The sequence below is a fragment of the Portunus trituberculatus genome, chromosome 47, assembly GCF_017591435.1.
Source record: "Portunus trituberculatus isolate SZX2019 chromosome 47, ASM1759143v1, whole genome shotgun sequence".
Classification (NCBI taxonomy): Eukaryota; Metazoa; Arthropoda; class Malacostraca; order Decapoda; family Portunidae; genus Portunus; species Portunus trituberculatus.
Window position 1 is genome coordinate 11,064,648 of NC_059301.1, and position 9,768 is coordinate 11,074,415.

The following is a 9,768-nucleotide window of genomic DNA, read 5'->3' on the forward strand; positions in this document are numbered from 1 at the left end:
GAGAAACACAAGCTCACGAAAACCAAGAAAACGTCTACAACAACGCAAATAACCTCCAGTAGAGAGTGGTAAAAAAGGAAAAAAAAAAGAGCATTCAACACCCCTGAAGCTTGAAGAACACAGACATACATGGACCTCTTAGCTATTCTTCTCCCCATGGATTTAAGGTCAAGGGAAATACAGGCACCTGCCAGCCAAAAGATTCCCAGGGATGATCCTCGCTGCTTTGTTCCTTGCTGCTTGAGATGAGGGAAGATCCTGCTCCTTTCGTCACGTACACACACACACACACACTCGCAGAGGGGAGAGTGGCCGCCGCTGTGCCTGCCCCGACTCCTCGTGTCCTTGGTATTAATTTTGTAAAGAGAGGTAGACTTGTTCTATTTTTTACCCGGTCAGCAGCGCGCGCCTCGCCAGCTGAAATGAAGGAGCAACTTTAGTTCATTACGTGTTACCTGAATAAAAGAAGAGTAATGTGAAGATGAGAGAGAGAGAGAGAGAGAGAGAGAGAGAGAGAGAGAGAGAGAGAGAGAGAGAGAGAGAGAGAGAGAGAGAGAGAGAGAGAGAGAGAAAACTAGGAAAGAAAGAGCTATCATAAGAAGAAGCCACCAACATTCCACTGCCTTAGGACAAATTCATGATTGTATTCGGGAGAAAGAGGAGGAGGAGGAGGAGGAGGAGGAGGAGGAGGAAGAGGAGGAGCAGGAGGAGGAGGAGGAAAGGGAGAGGAGAGGTGGGAGTGTTGGAAGTGTTTTGCGGCTCCCTGTGCTGGAAGGTCAGGGGTGAGGGGGTATTGGCCCTCCCGGCTCTGCTCTGCTCTGGTTCAGTCAGGGAGGCCTCACCTCACGTGTTAGTGGAGCACGAGGGACACTCAACTTGACACATTGGCCGCTGAAGGAAGGCCCAATTTACTTACCGTGGTGTTGTAACGCTTGCTTGCCTCTCCGTATTTGTTGTGTTCAGGAAATGGTATGGAGAAAGAATCCAACACTGTATTTTTTTTTTTTTTTTTTTTTACGCTTTTCTATCGAATTAATGATTTGCTTCTAGTAGGAAGGTAGCTTTTGCGTCTTTCGTATTTGTTGGTTTCAGTAAATGTCTTGTACTTTTGAGAGAGGATTAATTACTACATTTATTTCACCTTTTTTTAGTGTTCTTTTCTTTTTTTCTTATCGAGGAAAAGACGAATTTATATCTATTAGTTTCATTTTTTTTTTCTATCGTCCGTATTTCCTCCCTTGACAACAGTAATATTTTGAGGAGGGAGTTGCTTTCTTACAGCATTTATTTGACCTTATTTCATACTGTCCTATTGAACAAAGGGACGGAATTCCTTGCACTGGTATCATAATTTTAGTCTCATCGTTTTCCTTGTCTCTAGTAATCGTCTAATGGTTTGTGGAGGGAATTTTGTACTTACCGCAGTTATATAATCTTATTTCACAGTTTCTGCCGAATTAAAGTCTAATTTACTTGAGTTGGTATTAATACTTTTATCTTCTTGTTTTTTTTTTTTTTATATATCTTCAATGTATCTCTATTTTTGTCCTGTTTTTAGACATAAAGTATATGCTTGAGACATTTATTTAATCTTATTTAACAGCCTTGTATCAAATAAGAGTTTATATTTAATGGTGTTAGACTTTTTTTACGTTCTCTTTAATCTCTTGTCGCTGATGAAGGTCTGATAGTTTTGGGGAGGAAACTGCACATTGCTTCCATTTACTTCATCAAATTTCACACTTTCCTGCCGCATGAAGGATTAAATCGTATTAAATATTATGAGTTTTACATTCTTCCTTATATTTCTCTTGAGTGAACATCCAATATCAATCATAGCAGAGAATTGCACGCTTACTACTTCTATTTAATCTTATTTCACACATTTTGTCCCGAGTGAATCAGTAGATTTTTATTGATTTGCATTCACAATTTTGCGTCCTTATGTCCATGCATCCTCATTAAATGTCTTTATATGATAGATCCTTATTAGTTTTATCATAACTTATTCATCTGATGTTCTTGTGACCTTAAACTTCTGACGCTGCTCTTGACACACGCCAGAGCGAAACACGAGAGGCCAGGGCGAGTCTTGTCGTGGTCACATTTTTCATTCAACATGTATCGTATTTCCTCTGATTTTGTCTCGGGCTGGTTTAAATTTATATTGTGCCTCATGTGTGTGTGTGTGTGTGTGTGTGTGTGTGTGTGTGTGTGTGTGTGTGTGTGTGTGTGTGTGTGTGTGTGTGTGTGTGTAAGAGCAGCATCCAAATAGGGCAATGAAAACGAAAGCAAATAAAAGTGAGCGCTACACTGCATAAATACAGTCCATTCAGTATTCAGACCAACACCCAAGTAGATAAAAGAAAATATAAAAGAAAAAAAGTACTGCAAAGAAAAAAGTTGCCGGTACTTCCTACGTTGGCTGGTGGTGGTGACTGTAGTAGTTGTAGTAGTAGTAGTAGTAGTAGTTGTAGAAAGTTGCAGCAGCACTAACTCCATCCATAGCTCTCTTCCATATAGCTCCCTGAAAGTTTCTCACCACTATACATTTTTTGCCGGATTTTTTTGGTTGGGAAGCTTAGGGAGAGAGAGAGAGAGAGAGAGAGAGAGAGAGAGAGAGAGAGAGAGAGAGAGAGAGAGAGAGAGAGAGAGAGATAAAGAGAGAGCAAGAGAGCAAGAGAGCAAGAGCAAAAGCGAGAAGGTAAGAGAGAGACCAAGACAGCGACCAGAACCAACAAATTTCGACATGGCGAGCTACATACAATCGTACACTGAATACACCAAGCAATGAGTAGCGGGACACGGATGGCAAGGTAATGAAGAGCAATAACCAGTAGTGTGTGATGGCATTTCTCAATCTCGTTACATCTAGGAGTGGCAGACAGAACCAGCATAGCATCAAGTCGTGGAGGGCGTGTGGAGATGGCGTGGGGCCGTGTGCGTTCAGCGGCTTAGCGGGGAGATGATGGACGTGTTGCGTGTTGTTGGGGGAGGAAGACCAGCGAGAGAGACAAAAAAAAGAGAAAAAAAATAGAGTTTGCTCCTTAATGCCCCACGAAGCAGGAAGCAGGACAGGGAGTAGCTCAAGTAAGAGGTCGTTGTCCCAGGCGGCCTCTGGCACTGTTCTCATCGCAGTGACTGGTGGAGAATGTGGTCAAGAAGGGAGTGGCAGAGGTGGAGGAGGAGAAGGAGGAGGAGGAGGAAGTGGAGCTGGTCGTGGAGTAGTAGTAGTAACAGTAGAAGGAGGAGGGAGGTAAGACGATAGATGTAAGGTATAAAAGGGAGGTGGAAGGGTAAGAAGAGAAAAGAGGAGGAGGAGGAGGAGAGGTTAGAAGGAAACTAGATGGAGGTGATTGATGAAAGAGGCACAAGATGGTGGTTAGTTGGAGGGAAAGTGTAGGTGGAAAACAAATGGAAGAGGAGGAGCAGGAGGAGAAAGATGCAAAAGTAAAGGAGAATAAGATGGTGGTTAGTAGGAAATAAAGTGGAGATGGAGAACAAGAGGTGGATGAGAAAGAGGAAGAAGAGAAGAGGAGAAGGAAAAAGAAGAGATTTAGGAGAAGAAGGTGGAGAAGGCCGAAGACAAGAAGGAAATTGACGATAAATACAAAGGAATAATTAATAAAAGCAAATCTCATGGTTCTTAATGACCTGTTTGTAGAGACGGCATCTGAAATACACTGGGAGAATTATGGAAGCATATACGAAGACGAGAAGGAGAAAGAGGAGGAAAAAATAGGAAAGAAAAGACACATTAGTAACAACTGAAGACAAGGACGAGGAGGAGAACGAGTTGAAGAAAGAAGAGGAGCAGGAGGAGAAGGAAGAGGGCGAGGCGGAGTGGATGAGGTATACAAAAACAAGAGAATTTAAAAGGGCGTGGAAGAGGAAATACATGACACAAATAAGAGTGAGGAGGAGGACGAGGACGAGTCACTAGAGCTGAAGGAAGTGGAGGAGGAAGAGGAGGAGGTGAGAAAAAAGAAGAGGAGCTAGAATGACGGGGAGATGCGGATAGGGAACCAGAAACTTTTATCATGCAGTGGCGGGAAAATGGTGGAGGAATTTCCGACAGCAACAAAGGAGGCGAAGTCTTCTGTTTGGCAGTGACATAAATTTCAATTCCTCGATGACCTTTTGCATTCCAAGTAATATTTCATAGTCGCACTTTTTTTGCCTGCTGACTGTCACTCTATTGTTGTCCTAGTTGCCATTCCTGCCTGTGTCAAAAGCGTATAGCATTTTAAGCCTCGTTACTTGCTAGCTTCCAGTAAAATAATGTGTGGATCATGGTAAGGAGGAGGTGAGCACATCCTGAACCAGTAATTTAGGACATTTTAGTGTCTCATGAGGACTGTTTTTAACCCCTTCATTACTGGGACTCATTTTTTACCTTGAGATTTATGTACGATTAGACCATTTTATTGACATTAGCAAGGGTCTATGAAGGTCAAAAGATTAATGGTCACAGTTTTCACTATTGTAATCCCCACAAAAGTTTCTGAAGCTGTATAAAATCACCAAATAGTAACCAGAATGAATATGAAAACACGTCATGGTACTGAAGAGGTTAAAGAGTGCAGAGATGATTAGTGAGGTTGTTGTTGGTGGTGGTGTTTTATCTCGGTGCTAATGCAGACTCCTTGCTGAATTATCGCCAGAATCAAGGAGACACTGAAAAAACCGGAATGCCTTGTCAGAAGCAATCGACATAAGGTTGCTATCTATATTTTTGTTTCATGGCTAATGCGAACTCCATGTTAAGTTATTGCTAAATCATGGAAATCCTTAAAAAAAAACTAAGTTAAAAAGAGTAACTTTGTGTACTGCCTGTCAAAATAATCGATACAAGATTGTTATATACATTTTTTTTACTAGTTCCTAATGCAGACTCGCTGTTAAATTATCTTTGAATTAATAAACAAAAACCTGAATATACATTTATATATTTTTTACCCTTGCAGCCTGTCAGGTTATCGACATAGGCGCCGAAAAGCTTGAGAATGTTGTTCCTGCATCACCTGCTCTTACCTTCTACTCTACACGGAACGTCGGTGCGGCGCTCAGGTTCCCATTATGTAGATCACCTTATGGCGGAGAGAGGTCAGTGACTTTTTTATATTACATTGATATTATTTTTTTTGTTACATTGATATTATTGTTTTTTTGTTCTTGTTTTTTTTGCACACGTCTTGTTCCTCATGCTAAAGACTTACTCGCTTATTTATAGATTCGTTCATGTATTAATTTAGCTGTTGGTTCCTTGATGAATTAATATTGTTAGTTAGGTAGTCACTCAGGTTGTTAGTAAAACAGATACTTAATTTTATAGATACAAAGTCAGTTAGCTACTTAGTTCTATGGTTACTTAATTGATTACTCACCTACATAATCAATCAATTGGCTATTAAGTTAGATAGTTTGTCAATCACTTGTATACTTGAGTGGTTTAGTGGTTAGTCTGTGCATAAACATATTCTCATCCTTAACTATTAGTGTGCCATATTTTTACCATCTTGCATTCAATCAGCCACCCGCAGCACGACGATAACCACCTAACATCAGCCAGTGCATCTTTTACGACAGTACCCGCTGCCTGTCATTACACGATACACGCACGTACTCATTTTATCCCGGCCTCCTCTTACAACCAACGTGTTTGTTCGCCAGCCACTTTAACACTACTTTGCCCCACAAGTCCTCATTATCCCCAAGCAAAATTAACATGCTGTAGCCATCCAAGCGTCCCCGACTTCCCCCAGACCCCAACCTCCAGGCATTCGTCCTTTGAGAGAGAGAGAGAGAGAGAGAGAGAGAGAGAGAGAGAGAGAGAGAGAGAGAGTTGTTGAGCAAAGAAGAGGATATAGATAAAAAATATGTACCGAAGGCGAGGTAGACGAGATTGCAAAGGGTAGAGTGGTTTGCATATCACCAGTACTTCTCTCTCTCTCTCTCTCTCTCTCTCTCTCTCTCTCTCTCTCTCTCTCTCTCTCTCTCTCTCTCTCTCTCTCTCTCTCTCTCTCTCTCTCTCTCTCTCTCTCTCTCTCTCAGATATCCCACGAGCATAATAAATATACAGAGGGTATCAATAATATATGGTAATGTACCTATACGAGGTGCAGGGTTGGCCAGGGAGAGGAAGGGGTCAGGGGAGGCACCAGAGACACATCAGCCGCCCCGTCACGGCCCCGCACCACCGCGCCTTGGCCCCAGGCAGAGAGAAACAGTTATCCGAAAGGCATCAAGGCGAGGAATAATCAAACCTGGTCCTTGCATACTTTGTTTCTTCAGTATTCGTTCGCTGCACAACTGGACGTGACGGAGATCGAGGAAAGTATTGTCACTCCCACTTCCACTCGTGAATATTAACCCCTTCAATACTGAGACGCATTTGATCTTGATTTTTTGAATATAATTTGATGATTTTTTTTTGCATTAGAAGGGTGTATGGAGAGCCAAGAGATTAATGGCCAGAGTCTTCACTATTTTAACCCAAACATGTGTTTCTGAAGGTGTATAAAATCGCCAAAATAGTAACCAGAATGAAGAAGGAAACGCGTCCTGGTTCTATTGAAGAGATTAAGGTTACGTGTCCCTGGTTCTGATGGTTTAAGTAGATATTAAATGCTAGCTTATTTTTTCATGTTGTTTTTATTTTTCTCTAGCATTTTTTTCCTTCTCTCGTAACACAAGGGAGCGTGAAGATGATGCCAAGAAAATATTATCACTCCCACTTGTGAATGTGAGTGATTATTTGAGTAGAAAGTGGATGTAACGATTTTTAAGTCTTTTTTTTTTTCGATCCTTTCATCCCTTCTCTCTCTCTCTCTCTCTCTCTCTCTCTCTCTCTCTCTCTCTCTCTCTCTCTCTCTCTCTCTCTCTCTCTCTCTCTCTCTCTCTCTCTCTCTCTCTCTCTCTCTCTCTCTCTCTCTCTCTCTCTCTCTCTCTCTCTCTCTCTCTCTCTCTCTCTCTCTGTTATGAATGCTACGGTTCTCCTTTCTGATTTGTATTAGGTATTCTGTAGAAAATGGACATTAACTTTATACTTGTCATGCTTTAATCATTATTTCACTAATCAAATGATGAAAATTATCCTTTTAAATATTTTTCTAATCCTTCCTTCGCTACCCAAGTGGACGTGAAAGTGATGCAGGAAAACACTGTCTTGCCTCTCCCACTTATGGACACTTCGGCTTCGGTTCGTTGCCTCCGATGATTTAAGAGAATATGAGAGATTCACGTTTTTTTTTTTTTATTATGATATTTCCCTTTTATTTACTTAAGCTGTGTAGAATAAATGTTTGCAAAGACACAGGAAAAGTAAATACTAACTCTTTTTGTTATTCCCATGGTTTTCTTTTTTCAATATTTATTTTTTTTACCTTCTTTGCATAGACTCAGAAAAAAGGTAACAATAAATTAATTCAATCCTTTCTCGGCTGCAAATCTTTTTAGGAGACTCTAGTACTAAAACGTAAATATTAGGAAGTGTTAATATGAGAGAGATACTAAAAAAAATATAGAGCGTGTTATGAGATAAAAAAAGATAAATAAAAAATCATGGCGGTGAAAGGATTAGTGCTAGTAAATATTATGAAGTTTTGATAAAGCGTGTTATAAGAGACCTCCCCGCCCCCAAAAAAAAATTAAATAAACGTGGCAGTGAAAGGATTAGTGCTTGTGATGTAAGTCGTCGTGTATTCAGCATCATTAGTCGAAGAAACATTGTAGGTCATTACTCAACCTTCAGGACTCACCCTCATTTTCCCCCACCCTTACCACTACCCATCCCTTCCCTCGCCCCTGTCTCCCTTTCCTCAGTGAGATGTGACGGGCGGGGCGGTTGTGTAGATGTCCCGTCCGTTCCTGTTTGCTCCTCCCCGCCTGAGTGATTCTAAGTCATCCAGTGATCTCTTTTTTTCCTACTCTCCCTTAGCCACGCGTCGCTTTCTTTGATGTATGTACTCTCCGGCGCTCCTCTGCCCTTGATTGCTTTAGCCACAAGGTTGCCTAATTTGCCCTAACTATCACTTCAATTACTGTAACGTTATCTGTAGCGATCTTTAAGGTAATACAATGCTTTGTTTGACAGGTCTTCATTAGGAACAGTAGGAAAAGATTGAGAAAAAAATACTTTATGTTTCTGGCAGCCATCCATCACACGAAGAGATGCCTCGCCATTCCCTAACTTCTTCTTGTCTTGGCTTTCCCTCAGGTAGAATAAAGTTGCGCCGCTGCCAACGACCAGCCAAAAGCCTACCTAGCCTCTCTCCCCATCCCTCACCACTGTCCCTCTCCCCCCTCAGTCCCTGCAAGAAAGAATAAGATCTGCAGCCAACAACAACTAGCCTAACCGGTGTCCTCCCTTTCCTCAGGGACCTTACAAATTACTTTCACTTCGACTCTGAAGTTCTTGATAAACGTCAGAACGAAGCACCTTTCATCAGGTTGCAGGCATGGCAAGTCCTGTGATATATTATTCCGATTGTAGAGATAAGCATTTAACCCCCGGTGAAGTGCGGTCATTGAGGCGTCAACTGTCCTCCAGTACCCAATGGTAGCGAGTCTTTACTGACCGCAACCTGCTATCAGGCGAGAATCCAAACGTTTTATTCCCGGGTAGGACGTTAACAGTCATCCCTCTCTCCTTCCCGGAACCAGATCACCTTCAGACTGTTCGGGGATGTGATTGGCCTGTTGGTCTGCGTGCCTGGAGCCTCGCCGCGCACTCCACCCTGTAACCACCCGCGTCTTAGGGAGTGTATCCGAGTTGAGTGACCCTCCCTGGTCAAGGGCGAAGGGAGGCGCCGCCGTGGTGTAGCAGAGGGGGGGAGCGAGGCTAAGGGATCGGGTAATGGGCGGAGTGGTGGGCGCCATATTGAGGAAGCGAACACACAAGTCTATCAGGGAGGAAAATCTTTTGTGGCCTCGGGAATTGTTGCAAAAATTATTTGCCAGAAATTATGACAAAGCAGGAGTATGGCTGGGAAACTGATTGCGTGAAAAGTAGGTGCTTATCCTTGGCACCTGCCTTACTCATCACATCCCCGAGATACCAACCCCACCCAAACCCCAAGTCATACAGTACACCCACGCCCACCAATACCCACCACACTCCAGCGACACACAGCTCACCCACACCCACCACCACCCACCACACTCCAGCGACACACAGCACTCCCACACCCACCACCACCCACAACATTCCAGCGAAACACAGCACACAGACGCCCACCAATACCCACCACACTCCAGCGACACACAGCACACCCACACCCACTAGCGCCCATCACACTCCAGCGACACACAACACACCCACGCATATTCCAGCAGCACACAGCACACGGCCACTCCTACTAACACGCATCATCCCTAGGTACCAACACAAACACACACTACACTTCCACTCCGTATAGCGTACTCTTACTCCCGAAACCCTCCAAGTTCAGCTCACAACACTAACTCTCCTAGTATCGACTACCAGAAACCCAGCCTATGACGCTCACCACACCTATTAAGGGTCTCTAGCACTTTCCATCCCGCCAATCCACACGCCGGTACGCCTTCACTTACTAGAACGCTTCACGCAATGATTTTATAAGGCGTAGCTGTGGGTTTGTAATGATACTGGCCAGGAACATTATACCATGGCTTCTTACAGTGTCCTCAGGCTGTCGATAGCGGATGTCTTTGGGAATGTCAGTGTTTGGAGTATGATATAAAAAACTCACACACTCACACACACACACACACACACACACACAC

General features: G+C 43.0%; 1 protein-coding gene across 1 annotated transcript; it reads left to right on the forward strand.

Moving 5' to 3' along the window:
- Positions 1-8,966: 8,966 nt before the first annotated feature.
- LOC123498144 (cell wall adhesin EAP1-like) lies at positions 8,967-9,521 on the forward strand. Its single transcript, XM_045245316.1, has 2 exons — positions 8,967-9,379; positions 9,488-9,521. The coding sequence occupies exons 1-2, from the start codon at positions 8,967-8,969 to the stop codon at positions 9,519-9,521; spliced, it is 447 nt and encodes a 148-aa protein (XP_045101251.1).
- Positions 9,522-9,768: the final 247 nt, after the last annotated feature.

Coding starts and splice junctions, on each gene's coding strand:
- LOC123498144 (XM_045245316.1), top strand. CDS start 8,967: ATGACAAAGCAGGAGTATGGCTGGGAAACTGATTGCGTGAAAAGTAGG. Junction 9,380..9,487: donor CTAACACGCATCATCCCTAG/GTACCAACACAA, acceptor ATCGACTACCAG/AAACCCAGCCTATGACGCTC.